General features: G+C 40.6%; 1 protein-coding gene across 3 annotated transcripts in view; it reads left to right on the top strand.

Moving 5' to 3' along the window:
* KIF15 (kinesin family member 15) overlaps positions 1–20,575 on the top strand; it is a 90,909-nt gene that overhangs the window by 56,506 nt on the left and 13,828 nt on the right. For all 3 annotated transcript variants that reach the window (XM_073010288.1, XM_038004071.2, XM_038004073.2), the window contains exons 21-27: positions 6,217–6,367; positions 6,563–6,648; positions 7,639–7,708; positions 8,348–8,434; positions 9,705–9,809; positions 10,958–11,080; positions 18,952–19,098. In XM_073010288.1, the coding sequence (XP_072866389.1) occupies positions 6,217–6,367; positions 6,563–6,648; positions 7,639–7,708; positions 8,348–8,434; positions 9,705–9,809; positions 10,958–11,080; positions 18,952–19,098 (769 nt within the window). The remainder of the gene's footprint in view (positions 1–6,216; positions 6,368–6,562; positions 6,649–7,638; positions 7,709–8,347; positions 8,435–9,704; positions 9,810–10,957; positions 11,081–18,951; positions 19,099–20,575) is intronic.

The following is a 20,575-nucleotide window of genomic DNA, read 5'->3' as shown; positions in this document are numbered from 1 at the left end:
TTATTGGTGTATAGGAATGCTTGTGATTTTTGCACATGATTTTGTATCCTGAGACTTTGCTGAAGTTGCTTATCAGCTTAAGGAGATTTTGGGCTGAGATGATGGGGTTTTCTAAATATACAATCATGTCATCTGCAAACAGGGACAATTCAACTTCCTATTTTCCTAATTGAATACCCCTTATTTCTTTCTCTTGCCTGATTGCCCTGGCCAAAACTTCCAACACTATGTTGAATAGGAGTGGTGAGAGAGGGCATTCCCTGTCTTGTGCCAGTTTTCAAAGGGAATGCTTCCAGTTTTTGCCCATTCAGTGTGATATTGGCTGTGGGTTTGTCATAAATAGCTCTTATTATTTTGAGATACATTCTATCAATATCTAGTTTATTGAGAGTTTTCAGCATGAAGGGCTGTTGAATTTTGTCAAAGGCCTTTTCTGCATCTATTGAGATAATCATGTGGTTTTTGTCATTGGTTCTGTTTATGTGATGGATTATATTTATTGATTTGCGTATGTTGAGCCAGCCTTGCATGCCAGATACAGCCGACTTGATTGTAGTGGATAAGCTTTTTGATGTAATGCTGGATTCGGTTTACCAGTATTTTTTTGAGGATTTTTGCATTGATGTTCATCAGGGATATTGGTCTAAACTTCTCTTTTTTTGTTGTGTCTCTGCCAGGCTTTGGTATCAGGATGATGCTGGCCTCATAAAATGAGTTAAGGAGGATTCCCTCTTTTTCTGTTGATTGGAATAGTTTCAGAAGGGATGGTACCAGCTCCTCTTTGTACCTTTGGTAGAATTCGGCTGTGAATCCATCTGGTCCTGGACTTTTTTTGGTTGCTAGGCTATTGATTACAGCCTCAATTTCAGAGCCTGTTATTGGTCTATTCAGAGATTCAGCTTCTTCCTGGTTTAGTCTTGGGAGGGTGTATGTGTCCAGGAATTCATCCATTTCTTCTAGATTTTCTAGTTTATTTGCATAGAGGTGTTTATAGTATTCTCTGATGGTAGTTTGTATTTCTGTGGGATTGGTGGTGATATCCCCTTTATCATTTTTTATTGCATCTGTTTGATTCTTCTCTTTTTTTTCTTTATTAGTCTTGCTAGCAGTCTATCAATTTTGTTGATCTTTTCAAAAAACCAGCTCCTGGATTCATTAATTTTCTGAAGGGTTTTTTTGTGTCTCTGTCTCCTTCAGGTATGCTCTGATCTTAGTTATTTCCTGCCTTCTGCTAGCTTTTGAATCTGTTTGCTCTTGCTTCTCTAGTTCTTTTAGTTGTGATGTTAGGGTGTCGATTTTAGATCTTTTCTGCTTTCTCTTATGGGCATTTAATGCTATGAATTTCACTCTACACACTGCTTTAAATGTGTCCCAGAGATTCTGGTATGTTGTGTCTTTGTTCTCCTTGATTTCAAAGAACATCTTTATTTCTGCCTTCATTTCATTATTTACCCAGTAGTCATTCAGGAGCAGGTTGTTCAGTTTCCATGTAGTTGTGCGGTTTTGAGTGAATCTCTTAGTTCTAATTTATTGCACTTCGGTCTGAGAGACAGTTTGTTGTGATTTCTGTTCTTTTACATTTGCTGAGGAGTGCTTTACTTCCAACTATGTGTTCAATTTTGGAGTAAGTGCGATGGGGTGCTGAGAAGAATGTATATTCTGTTAATTTGGGGTAGAGAGTTCTGTAGATGTCTATTAGGTCTGCTTGGTGCAGAGCTGAGTTCAAGTTCTGGATATCCTTGTTAACCTTCTGTCTCATTGATCTGTCTAGTATTGACAGTGGGGTGTTAAAGTCTCCCATTATTATTGTGTGGGAGTCTAAGTCTCTTTGTAGGTCTCTAACGATTTGTTTTGTGAATCTGGGTGCTCCTGTATTGGGTGCATATATATTTAGGATAGTTAGCTCTTCTTGTTGAATTGATCCCTTTACCGTTATGTAATGACCTTCTTTGTCTCTTTTGATCTTTGTTGGTTTAAAGTCTGTTTTATGAGAGACTAAGATTGCAATCCCTGCTTTTCTTTGCTTTCCATTTGCTTGGTAGATCTTCCTTCATCCCTTTATTTTGAACCTATGTGTGTCTCTGCATGTGAGATGGGTCTCCTGAATACGGCACACCAATGGGTCTTGACTCTTTATCCAATTTGCCAGTCTGTGTCTTTTAATTGAACCATTTAGTCCATTTACATTTAAGGTTAATATTGTTATGTGTGAATTTGATCCTGTCATTATGACGTTAGCTGGTTATTTTGCTCGTTAGTTGATGTAGTTTCTTCCTAGCATCGATGGTCTTTACAATTTGGCATATTTTTGCAGTGGCTGGTACCAGTTGTTCCTTTCCATTTTTAGTGCTTTCTTCAGGAGCTCTTGTAAGGCAGGCCTGGTGGTGACAAAATCTCTCAGCATTTGCTTGTCTGTAAAGGATTTTATTTCACCTTCATTTATGAAGCTTAGTTTGGCTGGATATGAAAATTCTTTTCTTTAAGAATGTTGAATATTGCCCCCCACACTCTTCTGGCTTGTAGAGTTTTTGCCAAGAGATCCGCTGTTAGTCTGATGGGCTTCCCTTTGTGGGTAACCCGACCTTTCTCTCTGGCTGCTCTTAACATTTTTTTCCTTTACTTCAACCTTGGTGAATCTGACAATTATGTGTCTTGAGGTTGCTCTTCTTGAGGAGTATCTTTGTGGTGTTCTCTGTATTTCCTGAATTTGAATGTTGGCCTGCCTTGCAAGGTTGGGGAAGTTCTCCTGGATAACATCCTGAAAAGTGTTTTCCAACTTGGTTCCATTCTCCCTGTCACTTTCAGGTACATCAATCAAACGTAGATTTGGTCTATTCACATAGTCCCATGTTTCTTGGAGGCTTTGTTCATTTCTTTTTACTCTGTTTTCTCTAAACTTCTCTTCTCACTTTATTTCATTAATTTGATCTTCAATCCCTGATACCCTTTCTTCCACTTGATCGAATCCACTACTGAAGCTTGTGCATGCATCACGAAGTTCTCGTGCCATGGTTTTCAGCTCCATCAGTTCATTTAAGGTCTTCTGTGCACTGTTTATTCTAGTTAGCCATTTGTCTAATCTTTTTTCAAGGTTTTTAGCTTCCTTGCAATGGGTTCAAACATGCTCCTTTAGCTCGGAGAAGTTTGTTATTACTGACCTTCTGAAGCCTACTTCTGTCAACTCATCAAAGTCATTCTCTGTCCAGCTTTGTTCTGTTGCTGGTGAGGAGCTGCAATCCTTTGGAGAAGAGGCGCTCTGGTTTTTAGAATTTTCAGCTTTTCTGCTGAGGTTTCTCCCCATCTTTGTGGTTTTATCTACCTTTAATCTTTGATGTTGGTGACCTGCAGATGAGGGTTTGGTGTGGATGCCCTTTTTGTTGATGTTGGTGCTGTTCCTTTCTGTTTGTCAGGTCCCTCAGCTGCAGGTCTGTTGGCATTTGCTGGAGGTCCACTCCAGACCCTGTTTGCCTGGGTATCACCAGCGGAGGCTGCAGAACAGCAAATATTGCTGCCTGATCCTTCCTCTGGAAGCTTCATCCCAGAGGGGTACCCGCCTGTGTGAGGTGTCAGTCGGCCCCTACTGGGAGGTGTCTCCCAGTTAGGCCACACAGGGGTCAGGGACCCACTTGAGGAGGCAGTCTGTCCGTTCTCAGAGCTCAAACACCATGTTGGGAGAACCACTGCTCTCTTCAGAGCTGTCAGACAGGGACGTTTAAGTCTGCAGAAGTTTCTGCTGCCTTTTGCTCTACTGTGCCCTGCCCCCAGAGGTGGAACCTGTAGAGGCAGCTAGCCTTGCTGAGCTGTGGTGGGCTCCACCCGGTTCCAGCTTCCAGGGCGCTTTGTTTACCTACTCAAGCCTCAGCAATGGCTGATGGCCCTCTCCCTGCCCAGCTCCTGCCTCGCAGGTCAATCTCAGACTGCTGTGCTAGCAGTGAGCGAGGCTCCATGGGCGTTGGACCCACTAAGCTAGGTGCGGGATATAATCTCCTGGTGTGCCATTTGATAAGACCATTGGAAAAGCGCAGTATTAGGGAGAGAGTGTCCCATTTTTCCAGGTACAGTCTGTCACGGCTTCCCTTGTCTAGGAAAGGGAAATTCCCCAACCCCTTGCGCTTCCCGGGTGAGGCGACACCTGCTCTGCTTTGGCTCGCCCTCCGTGGTCTGCACCCACTGTCCAACCAGTCCCAGTGAGATGAACCAGATACCTCAGTTGGAAATGCAGAAACCACCTGTCTTCTGTGTCGATCCCACTGGGCGCTGCAGACTACAGCTGTTCCTATTTGACCATCTTGCCTAATTCACATACATTTTTCTTAGGCCTGCCCAGTGGCTAAAGAAAAATAAATGAACATAGCATTTTAAAAATTGAGTGTTTTCTTATAAAAATCTATATTTCAGCATTCTGTAGCGAAATCATACAATTTGTTACCACTAGGCCCACATCCCTGCATGGCAGCCATCAGTTGCTGCAAAACTCACTCCTTTCTATTTAGAGATGGAATGTGCTGTCTGGGTCAGCACAGCCTCCACCACCCTGTCCCATTTCCCCAGCACCAAGTCCACTTATCTAGCTCTCTGATTGGCCGGTAATGTACTTGAAGTGCAAGTGGTGTAACCCAACTCAAATTAGTTAAACAAAATAGGTAATTTATCAATAAGTTATCACAAGTGCACTGTTGCCTTCTCTTACACTTAGCATTTGTTTTAACTTCTGAATCACTGGATCTAATGATCTTGGCCTCACCTCAAACTATTTTGTGTAATATTTTTTGAAGTCACTAATCTCATGGGATCTTAATTTCCTAATGTTTATATGTCAGAGTAAAACTACATCAAAGAATGTTAAGAATCCACTATATTTTGGTATGTACTTAAATTCTGTTTTCATCATTAAATATGTCCTAGGTTTGTTGGTTTGTTTTTGAGACAGTGTCTCACTTTGTCACCCAGGCAGGAGTGCAGTGGCATAAACATAGCTTACTGCAGCCTCAATATCCTGGGCTCAAGCTTTCCTCCCGTCTCAGCTCCCCACATAGCTGGGACTACAGGCACATGCCAGTGCATCCAGCTACTTTTTGTATTTTTTGTAGAGACAGAGTTTCGCCATGTTGCCCAGGCTGTTTTCAAACCCCTGAGCTCAAGCGATCCACCCACCTCAGCTTCCCAAAGTGCTGGGATTAGAGGCATGAGCCACTGTGCCCAGCCTCTTCCTAGCTTTTTAAATACACTGAACACAATTTAACCTCCTCAGTGTCTCCAGTTTAAGTACATCATTTACTGGGCTGCTTGTATTCCACTGTGGCCTTCAGTGGTTGTTAAGGCCTCTGAATGAAACAGCACGACACTGCTATGTGTTTCTTGAATTATTTTGTCTACTTTATATATCTATATCTGTATAGTTTGTGCCATAAATGCGTAAATATGTTCCCCTTCCCTACCATCTGTTGCCCATATGTCTATCTTTAGCAACTGATCTATACCACTTTATGATGTGCTGCTTCTGCTCTGCTTTGAGTTAGTATAGCAGATATTCCATATATAATATATAATATTCCAGATATTCCATTATAATATAACCTTCTGTACATAAGCTAGGACATCTGTTTTGAATGATCCAGAGGTCAGATTGATTGTGTGGTAGTTCTTGGCTGAGTTCTGGATTCTTGGAGGTGCTACAGCTTACTTAGGAGGGAAATAAGAGGATGAAAACCAAAAAAAAACAGTAATTATCTGCCAAAGACATTTTCTCTCTTGCTGAAATCAAAGTCACATTGTCATCTTGATGTTCCTAGAGCTGAGTGGATGTATGAATAGTTGGAGTTGAGCTATCAATAAAACTTGGAAATTAACAGCCAGTGCCTGGCTTACGTGAGGGTTAGGTCTGGAAACCCCTAAATGAGTCTAATCACTATAAATTGCTAATCAATTAAGCATGTCTGGTTGAAGCCATGGGGAGAGAATCAGGAAGTGATGCCTGCAAGCTAATGCTTCTACTTGTCTTTTCTGTTCCTACCAAACTACTCTGTGGTCCAATGTATCTCACATGTTTGTGCATCATGGACATTCCACACAGGTCCATAAGGAGCCTCATATCACTTGAGGCTTATGTGAGTTGGGAATGGGCTGTAGATGGGATAAATTGAAGTGCAGATGATCTGATTAATAGAAATACCTTAAATGTTTATTTACCATTTTTAAAATATTTTCCTTATAAAGGTTAGAAAATGAAAAGTTGCTTGAGAGCAAAGCCTGCCTACAGGATTCCTATGACAACTTACAGGAAGTAATGAAATTTGAAATTGACCAACTTTCAAGAAACCTCCAAAACTGCAAAAAAGAAAATGAAACTCTGAAATCTGATCTGAACGTATGTTAAGAAGGGAATTGGTTGGTGAATTTGTCCTGCATCTGTGACTGTCCTTCTGAGTGTAGAATAAGGACTGTCCTTTCCTCCTTCCTTGCTATACTTGCCCACAGTGCCTGCCACATAGAAGGTACTTGACATGTTTGTTGACTGTGCATTACTAGTAACAGTTACTTAAAATCTAATGTTGTCTTTTAGAATTTGATGGAGCTTCTTGAGGCAGAAAAAGAACGCAATAACAAATTATCATTACAGTTTGAAGAAGATAAAGAAAACAGTTCTAAGTGAGTGCCTTTATCTTTTCTACTAGCATACTAGAATATTAATACCACATTCTTAATCTTGTTTTTTTTTTTTTATTGCCAATACCCTGTAAAGAGTTATTTTTTTAAAGCATTCCAAAAGGAACAGCAGGTTCTTTTGTATAAATGGCTATGTGGAGAAACTTAATTTTTCAAAACATTTAACAACTAGCTATAGTACTTTTAAATGAATAGGAATTGGTGGTAATCAGAACTCAGGACCTTCTGTAAATAAATCACAGCAAATATATAATAAGATTACTTCTAACTATTCCTTTTATTATTGGAAGGAGGAGACAGATTTTTATTTCTGTGTCTACAAATCTTTTTCTACCAGGAATGTCCCCTAACAGGAATGCTGCCATATTTCTTCCCTCTTTCCAAGTTCCTCTCCTTGGTAATCTCAGTGAATCTCCTCAATCACTAGGCTCAGAGTCACTCTAATGAGAAGAATTTGTTTATTCAGTAGGTACTTATGGAGCTCTTCCTATGAGGTCGATTTTCTTCTAGGCCCTGGTATACAGTGGTGAACGTAGAGCATACATCCAGTTGAGAGACAAGCAATTGACATTTACTCATTTGTTCAAACATTTACTGATATCCAACAAGCCAGGCACTGATCTGGCGAATGCCAGAACATGTAGAGGTGAAACAGTGAACAAAACATCCCTGTCCTCTTGGATTTTAACTTCCAGCACAGGGAGACAGGTAATAAACAAATACTCTATGATATATGTTATATTTAGGAGTACTAAACACTGAGGAAAAACAGTCATGGCACAAAAATGGGTTCTCATTGAATAATTGTTGAAGAAATGGGTTCAAATTTCTGATCCCCACTGGAAGGTAATGCCTGACACCAAGTGTGTGCCTAACAAAGTTCATTTGCACTTAATCTCTTCTGTACTAACAGATTCAGTTCCTGTTTTCATTGAATGAAGTCAGGGGTAAAAGATAATTCTTCTTTTCCAGAGAAATCTTAAAAGTTCTTGAGGCTGTACGTCAGGAGAAACAGAAAGAGATGGCCAAGTGTGAGCAGCAGGTAAATTTCCTATTACTCTAACTCTAGAATTTGCGGTTTATAACTTTTATTCCTGATCCCTAAAGAGGCTTATTATAAAAATGATTTCAGCTTGCAGATGTTGGAAATTAGTAAGAAAGAGATGGAATTTGGGGCTGGTTCTATTACTACTATTATTTTTTTTTCTTCTTTTTTTAAGACAGTGTCTCACTCTATCACCCAGGCTGCAGTTCTGTGGCATAGTGATGGCTCACTGTAGCCTTGACTTCCCAAGCTCAGGTGATTTTCCCACCTCAGCCTCTCGAGTAGCTGGGACTATGGGTGTGCACCACTATGTTGCCCAGGGTCAAACTCCTGAGCTCAAGTGATCCACCCACCTTCGCCTCCCAAAGTTCTGGGATTACAGGCATGAGCCACCGTGCCCAGCCTATTGTTTTTCAACTCTTGTTTTTCTAACTCCCAGAGGGTTACAATAATAATTTGTTGGTAGTCTCCTGGTAGACAGCACAAAATCACTGCCTTTCAACCCAATTTATCATTTTCAAGTATTACTCCTAGTGTAGACTCTATAATGTGAGAAGCTGCTTTCAACTTGTTTATCTGTGTATATGGTTAACTTTGTGATTTAATTATTCTAAAAATATTTCTTTTTCACCATAGATGGCAAAAGTACAGAAACTAGAAGACAGCTTGCTTGCTACTGAAAAAGTGATCAGTTCCCTGGAAAAGTCTAGAGATTCTGATAAGGTTGGTAGAGTTTGAAGCTACATCTTTCTATGCATTTTCTTATAAATGCTAGTTTAACATTTTGTTCTCCTACCTCTTCTTGCACCTCCAGGGTAACCAATAGATAGTATGAATATTTCTGTATGCAGTTAGGCCTTGCTCATCTTCCAAGGTTGCTAGAGAATGAGGTCTTCCACTTAAGTTAATTTTCCATGTAACTTCAAGTACAAACTACTGTCATTTTGGATGGCAATGTTTCTAAAACGCATCCTACCCTTTTTACTAGGATGCTGATATTAGTGTGACCCTTTCTTGTCGACTCTAAGTCCCATGATACAAATTTTCAAATCCCTGGTGTTGATTTTAACTAGAATAATAAAAATAGTATATATGTCCAAGTTTAAAATTAGGTATAAAATTCTTCTATGTCTAGCTCACATACATTCATAACACCAAAACAAATTATTAAATGAAATATTATAGACTGGGCACAGTGGCTCACGCCTATAATTCCAGCACTTTGGGAGGCCAAGGCAGGAGGATCACTTGAGGTCAGGAGTTCGAGACCAGCCTGACCAACATGGAGAAACCCTGTCTCTACTAAAAATACAAAATTATCCAGGTGTGGTGGCACATGCCTGTAATCTTAGCTACTCGGGAGGCTGAGGCAGGATAATTGCTTGAACCTGGGAGATGGAAGTTGCAGTGAGCCAAGATCGCACCATTGTGCTCCAGCCTGGGCAGTAAGAGCGAAACTCTGTCTCAAAAAAAAAAAAATTATAAAGCCATTAAAATATAAATTGATGCCAGGCGCAGTGGCTCATGCCTGTAATCCCAGCACTTTGGGAGGCTGAGGTGGGCGGATCACGAGGTCAGAAGATCGAGACCATGCTGGCTAACATGGTGAAACCCAGTCTCTACTAAAAATACAAAAAATTAGCCGGGTGTGGTGGCAGGCGCCTGTAATCCCAGCTAGTTGGGAGGCTGAGGCAGGAGAATGGTGTGAACCTGGGAGGCGGAGCTTGCAGTGAGCCAAGATCGTGCCACTGCACTCTAGCCTGGCTGACACAGCAAGACTCCGTCTCAAAAGAAAAAAATATATATATATGTGTGTGTGTGTATGTGTATATATATATGCATATATATAAATTGATACTAATGTGACATATGATCTTTTACTAAAATAAAATTGACTTACATTGCCATTAGGAAAGGTAAGTGATTTACCAATTAAAACTTTTCTTCTCCTTAATATCATTGGGTATGAAGATATTATTTCTGTCCTCATCAGAAAGTTGTAGCTGACCTCATGAACCAGATCCAGGAGCTAAGAACATCAGTCTGTGAGAAAACAGAAACTATAGACACCCTGAAAGAAGAACTCAAGGACATAAATGTAAGTTCGGTCACCAACAAGATGTTAAATTTGAGCATGAGACACATGACAGACTTTTCAAGAGATTAACAGATGCTCCACCAGAAAAAAAGATTCTGTGGTCAAATAAGTTTGGAAATTCTAGTTAAATAAAGCTCAACAGGTTTGTGTGTTTGTAGGATTCGCAGAGTCATTATTACGGAAGTGTGTAGTATGTATCTCCGGGAGACAATGTAGGCTGCAGTGTTTCTCAGGTTTCACTGATCTGGGACAGTGTTCTCTGTGCACTGTTTGGGAATTGCCAGTATAAACTGGATAAGAAACAGGCTGGTTGCTGGCCATGACAGTTAAGGCAAATGTAGTGTTCTTTAGTGACTTTGAGGAAAAAGTAACACAGTAGCACATTGTAGTTAAGTTCAGAGACATTAATAATTTAGAAAGTGAGTTTGTTTCCCCAATATTGGATATAATATCATTTCCTAAAGTTATTTTGTCAGCATGTGTCTGAGTTCAGTGTTGATGCTTTTCTCCTCTGGGTCAAGGCGATGTCTTTTGTCACTCCTCCTCACTCCTCTGCTCTACAGGGAGCTTGCTGCACTCCATGTTTATTTCTGAAGGCAGTAGATGACAAACCCGATGTTTTTTTCACTGATACTTAGAGGACTTTTCCATTTCTCTTCACTATTGATGCATTTATTCTTCTATTCCTTCAGTCAGCAAGTATTTATTGAATTACTTTGTGTTAATCTTGTCATCACCTTGGAACCCAGACTCATTCTTGTTATTTTATTTTATTATTTTTTTTTTTTTTGAGACGGAGTCTTGCTCTGTCGCCCAGGCTGGAGTGCAGTGGCCGGATCTCAGCTCACTGCAAGCTCCGCCTCCCGGGTTTACGCCATTCTCCTGCCTCAGCCTCCCGAGTAGCTGGGACTACAGGCGCCCGCCATCTCGCCCGGCTAGTTTTTTTTGTATTTTTTAGTAGAGACGGGGTTTCACCGTGTTAGCCAGGATGGTCTCGATCTCCTGACCTCGTGATCCGCCCGTCTCGGCCTCCCAAAGTGCTGGGATTACAGGCTTGAGCCACCGCGCCCGGCCTCATTCTTGTTATTTTAATCTAGAAACAAACAGGTAATAAAACAGCTCTTATAGCATGACTTTCTTTTCTACAGTGCAAATACAACTCTGCTTTGGTTGACAGAGAAGAGAGCAGAGTGTTGATCAAGAAGCAGGAAGTGGATATTCTGGATCTGAAAGAAACCCTTAGGCTGAGAATACTTTCTGAGGACATAGAGGTAGGTATTAACGCATCACAGCTTGTTTGCCTTATTACTTGTCAATATGTGTGCCATGCGCTTCCGTGTGAAGAGACCACCAAACAGGCTTTGTGTGAGCAATAAAGCTTTTTAATCACCTGGGTGCAGGCGGGCTGAGTCCGAAAAGAGAGTCAGTGAAAGGAGATAAGGGTGGGGCCGTTTTATAGGATTTGGGTAGATAAAGGAAAATTACAGTCAAAGGGGATTTATTCTCTCGCAGGCAGGAGTGGGGGTCACAAGGTGCTCAGTGGGGGAGCTTTTTGAGCCAGGATGAGCCAGGAAAAGGAATTTCACAAGGTAATGTCATCACTTAAGGCAAGGACCAGCCATTTTCACTTCTTTTGTGGTGGAATGTCATCAGTTAAGGCAGGTGAGGGCATTTTCACTTCTTTTGTGATTCTTCAGTTACTTCAGGCCATCTGGGTGTATACATGTAAGTCACATCTGGGCATATACTTGCGGTGGCTTGGCTTGGCCTCAGAGGCCTGACAATGTGTATTTGTGTGTGGAAGTTATTAATGAATAAATACAGGATTTTTAAAGAAATAATCCTTATACAGCTGATGTTCCTCAAGGCACTTCAGTACACAGGCTCACTCTACCTCTACCTCACTGCCTGCACCTCATGCTGCCACCCTGACTGCTTGCTGTGCCTGAGACACTCCACACACGTTCACGCTGCCAAGCTTCCCACTCTGGCAGTCTTATACATATACTGTCTCCTCTGGGGAGATAGTATTTATATACTACTAATGTATTATTGTATAATGTATAATGATACAAGTAGTCATGTATAATAAGTTCATCAAAATTATTATATTTTATCTCGCTGATCTATTTTCTGTCATTTTTGCTGATGCCACTTCCTATAGTTAACTTCCTATAACTGACCCCTGTGAGGGGAACAGAGTGGAAACTACATTTAATTGGATGCAGTGGTAGTAGCAAACAGCAGAAAGGGCTGTTTAAATAGGCTGATCTCAGGGTTGTCTTTTGCATTTTAGCTAAGGTTAAGTTTTACTTTTGTTTTTGTTGATGTAAATTTATCTTTTTAAAAATTAAGCAATACAGGTTAATTTGTAACTTACAGCTAAAGGAAGTTTTTTTGTTGTTGATGATGTAAACTTATCTTTTTAAAAATTTGTATATAAGCTAGGAGCAATATGGATTTTCTCCCAGCCCTTCCTATTTCTCAGCTATCCCCACGTTATCAGTTTCTTAACTTTCAAGAGATATTTTAAGCAATCCTATATACTTTTAGCCTTACTTTTTTTCCCACACAGATGATAACCTATTGTATAAACTGTTCTGTATTTGCTTTAGAAATAAAGGGGTTTTAGCTAACCTATGCTACCCATGAAACAAATTCAACAAATATTGAATCTACCTACTATACAACCTGTACCCGACCTGGCATTTGGGAATGGAAAGATGATTGAAAAACACTGTTACTTACATCAAAGCTGCATTCTAACTTAAGAGATATGTGTAATATGATGTAATAACCTGGGGGCACAGAAAAGGGAGGGAGGGGAGTAATTCTGCCAGGGGAAATTCTAAAGACCTACTCAGAAGAGAGAGTATTTGTACAAAACTTTGCCAGAGAGGGAAGCTTGGTAGTATGAACGTGTGTGGAGTGTCCCAAGCACAGCAAGCAGTCAGGGTGGCCAACACGAGGTCCTGGCAGTGAAGTGGAGGCAGACTGAGCCTGTGTAGTGAAGTGTCTTGAGGAACATCAGCTGTATCTTTTAAGAAACCAAAACTGCATAGACATTGAACCCAGGCAGAAGGTCATGAGGTCTAAGCCAAGAAATGCTAGTGGGGATAGGGGGTGAGATAGAGTTGGGAAGTGTTTCAGAGCTACAGGTGACAGTTGTTGGTGTCCAGTCGGATATGTATCATGAAGGGAAGAAGCAGTCAGAGTGGGCACCAAGCTTTCTAGCCTAGGACTGAATGGTTCTGTACACATTTCAGATGGAAAGAATAGAGGCCCACGGAAAGTTAATGAGATGCATTTATACATACCAGTTTTGAATTTTAAGGACCTGTGGGGATAGATATCCAAGATGGCTATTCCCAGTAATTTGTATTTCTATCTTGCTACATCGCAGAAAGGATTTGAAGCTGCTAACGTACATAAGATATAAGATTAAAATAGGCCGGGTGTGGTGGCTCACACCTGTAATCCCAGCATTTTGGGAGACCGAGGCAGGTGGATCACTTGAGGTCAGGAGTTCCAGACCAGCCTGGCCAACATGGTGAAACCCCATCCCTACCAAAAATACAAAAATTGGCTGGGTGTGGTGGTGCGTGTATGTAATCACAGCTATTCAGGAGGCCGAGGCAGGAAAATGGTTTGAACTCAGGAGGCAGAGGTTGCAGCGAGCTGCGATCATGCCACTGCATTCTAGCCTGGACAACAGATCGAGACTCCATCTCAAAAAAAAAAAAAAAAAAAAAAAAGATTAAAGTAGACAACTAAATTAGAGTAAAAGGAAAGTAAGGGTAGAACCGTAACAAGTTATTAAAAGCACAGGCTACGGAGTTGGAATTCTAACTGTGTGACCTTGGGGAAGTTAAATTTCTCCCTGTACTTCATTTGCCATATCTGTAGAGATAACAGTACTTCCTACTGCGTTAGGCAGTGGTCCTCAGCCTTTTTGGCACCAGGGACCAGTTTAGTGGAAGACAATTTTTCCTTAGACCAGGAGGGTGAGGGGGGCTGGTTTCTGGATGATTCAAGCACATTACATTTACTGTGTACTTTATTTCTATTATTATTTTTACATTGTAATATATAATAAAATAATTATACAACTCACCGTAATGTAGAATCAGTGGGAGCCCTGAGCTTGTTTTCCTGCAACTAGACGGTCCTATCCAGGGGTGATGGGAAATAGTGACAGATCAGCAGGCATTAGATTCTCAAAAGGAGTGCCCAACCAAGATCCCTGGCACGCAGTTTGCAATAGAGTTAATGCTTCTGTGAGAATCTGATGCTGCCACTGATTTGACAGGAGGTGGAGCTCAGGCAATAATGCGAGCAATGGGGAACAGCTGTAAATACAGATGAAGCTGTGCTCGCTTTCCTCCTGCTGTGCAGCCCGGTTCCTAACAAGCCACAGACTGGTACCAGTCTTTGGCCTGGGGGCTGGGGGCCCCTGGCATAAGGTGTTGTAAAGATGAACTGAGGTAATACATGGAAAGTGCTTAGAACTGTGTCTGGCTCCTTGTAACTGCTCAGTATGTGTTAGCTGGAAATAGTTTTAGCAAGCCAATTGAAAAGTTAGTACACAGAAGTCACAACCTAGAGTCCCCTACAAAGTATAAGATGATGGGCTAAAAATTCAGTTTTGTACTGACTATTGACAAAGTAAAAAGGGAAATCTAGCTATTTGAGTGGGAGTAGATAAATAATGAAAACTCATACCTGTTTACCTAAAAGCTTTTCCTTCCTTCCTCACTTTCTCTCTTTTTTATTCTTAAAAATAAAATGTGACTATGAATATTATATTTAGATTTAAATATCACATTTTAGATTCATACATTTTAGATTCAAGTGGAATTGACCCTATACACGGCTAATTCACATTCCCTTTGTACTTCAGTCTTTATTAGCTAAAATTTAGTTTTATGGCTATGTTTTGTGAATTGTTCAATATATTCAAATTGTTCATATATCACTGTTTTTCAACAATATGAGTATTTAGCCAATGCAGTAAAATGGAAATACTAAGTGGGATACAAATATTATAAAAACTGAGAGACAGTGACTGTTATTTGCAGATGGTCATGAGTGTCTACATGGAAACTCCAAAATACTGTCTGAATATCTATTAGAATATTGAGTTTAGTAATCAGTTATAAATTAGTCTTCAAAATAATATTTACTCTATGCCATTAATAACCATTTGACAATATAATGGAACTAAAAAATTCCATTCACAAAAACAACCAAAAGTATTAAAACCTTAGGAGAGAATTTGTAACAACTGTTAAGGACATAAAATTTCCTTAAGGGATGTTAAAACAAATTGAATATTCAAGAAAGAATAGCTTTATTGGGGCCTGGGCACCGTGGCTCACGCCTGTAATCTTAACACGGTGAAACCCCATCTCTACTAAAAATACAAAAAAAAAAAAAAAATTAGCTGGGTGTGGTGGCATGTGCCTGTAGTCCTAGCTACTCAGGAAGCTGAGGTAGGAGAATCGCTTGAACCCAGGAGGCAGAGGTGAGGTTGCAGGGAGCCAAGATCGCACCACTGCACTCCAGCTAGGGTGACAGAGCGATACTCTGTCTCAAAAAATAATAATAATAAATAGCTTTATTGTAGATTATTATATAATATGTTATAATACTATATATTATATTAAATAACCAGTTTAAAAACATAACAGGAGCTTTTAAAAATTCTCTTTCACAGAAATAATATAGGTCAGGCGCGGTGGCTCACGCCTGTAATTCCAGCACTTTGGGAGGCCAAGGCGGGCAGATCACGAGGTCAGGAGATCGAGACCACAGTGAAACCCCATCTCTACTAAAAACACAAAACATTAGCCGGGCGTGGTGGCGGGCACCTGTAGTCCTAGCTACTCGGGAGGCTGAGGCAGGAGAATGGCGTGAACCCGGGCGGCGGAGCTTGCAGTGAGCCGAGATTGCACCACTGCACTCCAGCCTGGGCGACAAAGCGAGACTCTGTCTCAAAAAAAGAAATAATATAGCATATCAAAATCTTAGGGAGAATATTTGACAATTGTTAAGAACATAAAAGTTTCCAAGCAACATGAAAAGAGACTTCAATAAAAGGATCTAAAGGGAGACTTGGACAGGAAGACCCTGTCGTTTTAAAAACAGAAATTTATGTAATTCCACTTCAAATTCCAATTTATTAGTAATGTGATCGTGACTCACTGCAGCCTTGAACTCCTGGGCTTGAGTGATCCTGCCACCTCAGCCTCCCAAGTAGCTAGGACTATATGTGCACCACCATGCTTGGATAATGTTTGGTATTTTTTTGTAGAGACGAAGTTTCACTATGATGCCCACACTGATTTCAAACTCCTAAACCCAAGTGATCCTCCCCTGTCTCAGCCTCCCAAAGTGCTAGGATTACAGGTGTGAGCCACCATGCCTGGCCTCAAATCCCAATATAAAAAACTGATGATTTTAAAGTTCCTTTGAAAAAAATACACAAGATTTACCAACAAAACTTAGAAAAACAATAATGCAGAGAGATTTGGAAGCTAATAAATGGTAACCATATCCAGTGTTGGACTAATGATAGAGAGATCATTGCAAAACTGTGAACATCCACAAATAGACAGCAGTGAATATGAAGGAATTTAGTGTAATGGTAAAGGAAGTATTTCTCAACAGTGAAGAAAGAGTGGGTTTAGTCAATATATGTGTTGGGAAAATTGTCTGACCAATTTGTAAAGATATGAAAGCCAAAACAATTCTTACATGGATTAGAGTTCTGTACAAATGATGACATCATAGAAGTACTAGAAAATAAAAATACAAGCCAAGCATGGTAACACACGCCTGTAGTCCCAGCTACTCAGGAGACTGACGTGGGAGGATTGCTTGAGTCCAGTAGTTCAAGTCCAGCCTGGGTAATGTTGCAAGAGCTCCCATCTCTAAAAAAACAAAAGGAGGGATGGGCACGGTGACTCACACCTGTAATCCCAGTACTTTGGGAGGCCAAGGCAGGTGGATCACTTGAGGCCAGGAGCTCAAGACCAGCCTGCCCAGCATGATGAAACCCCGTCTCTACTAAAAATACAAAAAATTAGAAAAATTAGCCAGGTGTGGTGGTGTACACCTGTAATCCCAACTACCCAGGAGGCCGAGGCCTGAAAATCACTTGAACCTGGAAGGTGGAGGTTACAGTTAGATGAGATCACGCCGCTGCACTACATCTGGGCAACAGAGCAAGACTCTGTCTAAAAAAATAAATATTTTTTTTTTCAGGAGAAGAAAAACACAAATACATAAAAAAATCTTGAGATTATGTGACTCTTTGAAAATATCTTGATATAAAGGTTAGAACCCATAAGGGAAGATTATACAATATTAAAAACAAAAATTCTAACAACAGACAGGGGGAAAATATTTGCAACTGATGACAAAGTATTTTACCACTGCAATTTATCCTTCATGAGAAGGATAGAAACACGGCTGGTGGAAAATGGACATAAGTAGCTCCCCAAAGAGGGAATATAGTGGCACAAAACCTCTTTAGAATCAGAGACATGCAAATGTTCCTGAAACACCAGGGGTTCAGCCTAGGTCTGGTTGCTTACCACACAGAAAGCCAATCACTGAGTCAAGGAGTATTGCCAGTGAAGAAGACTTTAAATGGGTGCCATAGCCAAGATAGGAGATCAGTCTCAAATCCTTCTCCCTGACTGACTAAAATTGGGAGTTTATATAGCAAGAAAGGTAACCATGTGTGGGAAAACAGGAATTAGGGAGGGGTAAGGAAGAGGAGTTGGTTAACAGGAACAGGTTGTCAGTTAGGCAGCCGTGACAGGTGAGGGACCTAGCATCTCAGTTGTCCAGTTGCCATAATCTGGTAAGTTTCAGTTCCTTGATCTTGTCTGGGATGCCTGATGGTTTGTTCCCTGAGAAAGGAACTCAGATAAGACAAATGTAACTTTCTTAAGTTTTAAGACTGGGAGGGCCAATTTCTATGTTTATTCAAAAGAAACCATAAACATCAGTTCTAGGGGAGAGTTGGGCCAGTTTCACAAATTAAAATAAGAGCTATTTTCTAATCTTATAACTGGTAAAGTTTAAGACCCAAGGAAGATGTGCAGACAAGGATGATTACTCAGATTTCTGGAGGAGTTTATGTTCAGCCTTTGGGGAGGTAGTCTGGTAATACAAAGCCTTATACTTTTTACATATCCTTTGAGTTTGCACTTTTAAAAATTCAGCCTAAAGAAATAATCTAGATATAAGAATAAAGTACACAGAATAGTGAAAAATTCATATCAACCAAAATATTTAGTGATGGATTAAATTGTGGTACATCCATAAGATGAAATGGAGTCCACACAATGAAAAGAGTGAGTACATGCAAAAATGTTTCTGATGTGTCAAGTTTTTAAAAGTGTGTGTTTATATGTATGTATATCTATGTGTGTATATCCATGTATATCCATGTATATGTACACATACATTTATATGTGTGTATATATACACACACACACACATACCTGCATACATACATGTACATTTGGAAAGGAAAAGAAGGATAAGCAGTATCTGCTCTAATTTGGGAGGAATTACATATACTGTGTACATAGAAATTATGTATGCAACCTATAGGACTTATAATTTTCTGTGCCACTTTCCACAAAGCTACTTCCTGAAACTTTGATGGTCTATGACAATGAATCACAGTCTGGTGCAAACTGCCCACCCCCTCCCCAACTGGCTGATGGAGGCTCATCTTTACAGCTATTTACTTTCTAGTATTTAAAGGACTAGAGTCAATTGGTGAGACAAGTAACCAAGAGACCTTTGAATCCTTCCCAGGAGAGACAGATTGGCTTTGAGATCCTGGGGGTGAGGGGAGAGTGCAATTAAACCTCAAACCTAGAGTGCAGTTAAACCTCAGTTGGGATACCTATGTAAGTTTACTGTAATAATGTTAATGTCTAGAGCTGTTCATCTAAATATTAACGGATTACTTTGTCTAAGAATGGATTAGCACGCAAGGAAAAGAAATAGGTTTTCACATAAAACTTCCTTAGTCTGTTAAAAGTTGCACATAGTAATGATTTGGGAATCCTTATTGGAGTACCACAATTAAGAAACTGTGGTGATTGCCTCCTAACAGAGGGATATGCTCTGTGAGGACCTGGCTCATGCCACTGAGCAGCTGAACATGCTCACAGAGGCCTCAAAAAAACACTCGATGCTGCTGCAGTCTGCCCAGGAAGAACTGACCAAGAAGGAGGCCCTGATTCAGGAACTTCAGCACAAGGTGAGATGCACACAGGTGTCACTCAAGATGGGACACAGGAGGCCAAGCGCAGTGGCTCACTCCTGTAATCCCAGCACTTTGGGAGGCCAAGGCAGGTGGACCACTTGAAGTCAGGAGTTCGAGAGCAGTCTGGCCAACATGGTGACTTGAAACCCTGTCCCTACTAAAAATAGAAAAGTTAGCCGGGCATGGTGGCGCTCGCCTGTAATCTCAGCTACTTGGGAGACTGAGCCACAAGAATTGCTTGAACCTGGGAGGTGGAGGTTGCAGTAAGCCAAGATTGCACCACTGTACTCCAGCCTGGGTGACAGAGTGAGACCCTGTCTCAAAAAAAAAAAAAAAAAAGATGGAGGACAGGAGGAATCCACAGTTGAGGTTGTCATGACATTCCTGCATTGGTCAACTTCTCCATGTACAAAGGGGAGGCTAATGGAGTGTCCTCACCTGGACTGAGACTTGCTCACATGGCAGCCAGTTCTAACCACTCTGGTGAGGTTATGCCTGACTTTTATCATATTTTTTGTGGTGGTGGTTGTCATTTTTTATTTTGTATTTTTCTCAGATGACCGTTTTGTTACTTGTGAAACTTGGATCATTTTTAAAAGTATAAATAAATTTGTGAGAGAAAAGGAGATGGGGCCAGGCGCGGTGGCTCACGCCTGTAATCCCAGCATTTTGGGAGGCCGAGACGGGTGGATCACAAGGTCAGGAGATCGAGACCATCCTGGCTAACACGGTGAAACCCAGTCTCTACTAAAAATACAAAAAATTAGCCGGGCGTGGTGGCGGGCGCCTGTAGTCCCAGCTACTCGGGAAGGCTGAGGCAGGAGAATGGTGTGAACCCGGGAGGCAGAGCTTGCAGTGAGCCGAGATTGCGTCACTGCACTCCAGCCTGGGCAACAGAGCAAGACTCCGTCTCAAAAAAAAAAAAAAAAAAAAAAAAAAAAAAAAAGAAAAGGAGATGATTGGGTTATAGTAGCAACCAAGTTAGATTTCACAATTACTTTTAAAAATATAGGTTTATTTTAATATCTTACTGCTTTTCAAATTATTGATCAAGTTCTGAAAAAATAATGTAAATACAGCAGATTTCCATATGCCATGGGAAGAAACCACAATTACTTTTGCACCAACCTAATAACTGTAATCACCATGCCCTGCAGTAGATCTCCAAAAGGTATTCCTCCTGTCTAACTGAAACTATACCCTTTGACCAACATCTCCCATTGATGATTCATGTCTTCTTCCACCCCTCACTTCCTCCCCCAGACTCTGATACTCTCCATTTCAATGAGTTCAACTTTTTTTGATTCCACATATAAATGAGATTATTTGGTATTTGTCTTTCTGTGCTGGCTTATTTTACTTGGAACAATGTCCTTCAGGTTCATCCATGTTGTCACAAATGACAGAATTTGCTTCCTTTTTAAGGCTAAGTAGTATTTCATTGTGTATGTATATAGCACATTTTCTTTAC

The sequence above is a fragment of the Chlorocebus sabaeus genome, chromosome 22 (assembly GCF_047675955.1).
Source record: "Chlorocebus sabaeus isolate Y175 chromosome 22, mChlSab1.0.hap1, whole genome shotgun sequence".
In the NCBI taxonomy this organism is placed as follows: Eukaryota; Metazoa; Chordata; class Mammalia; order Primates; family Cercopithecidae; genus Chlorocebus; species Chlorocebus sabaeus.
Note: the sequence above shows the minus strand (reverse complement) of the source record. Positions and strands in the feature narration are given on the sequence as shown.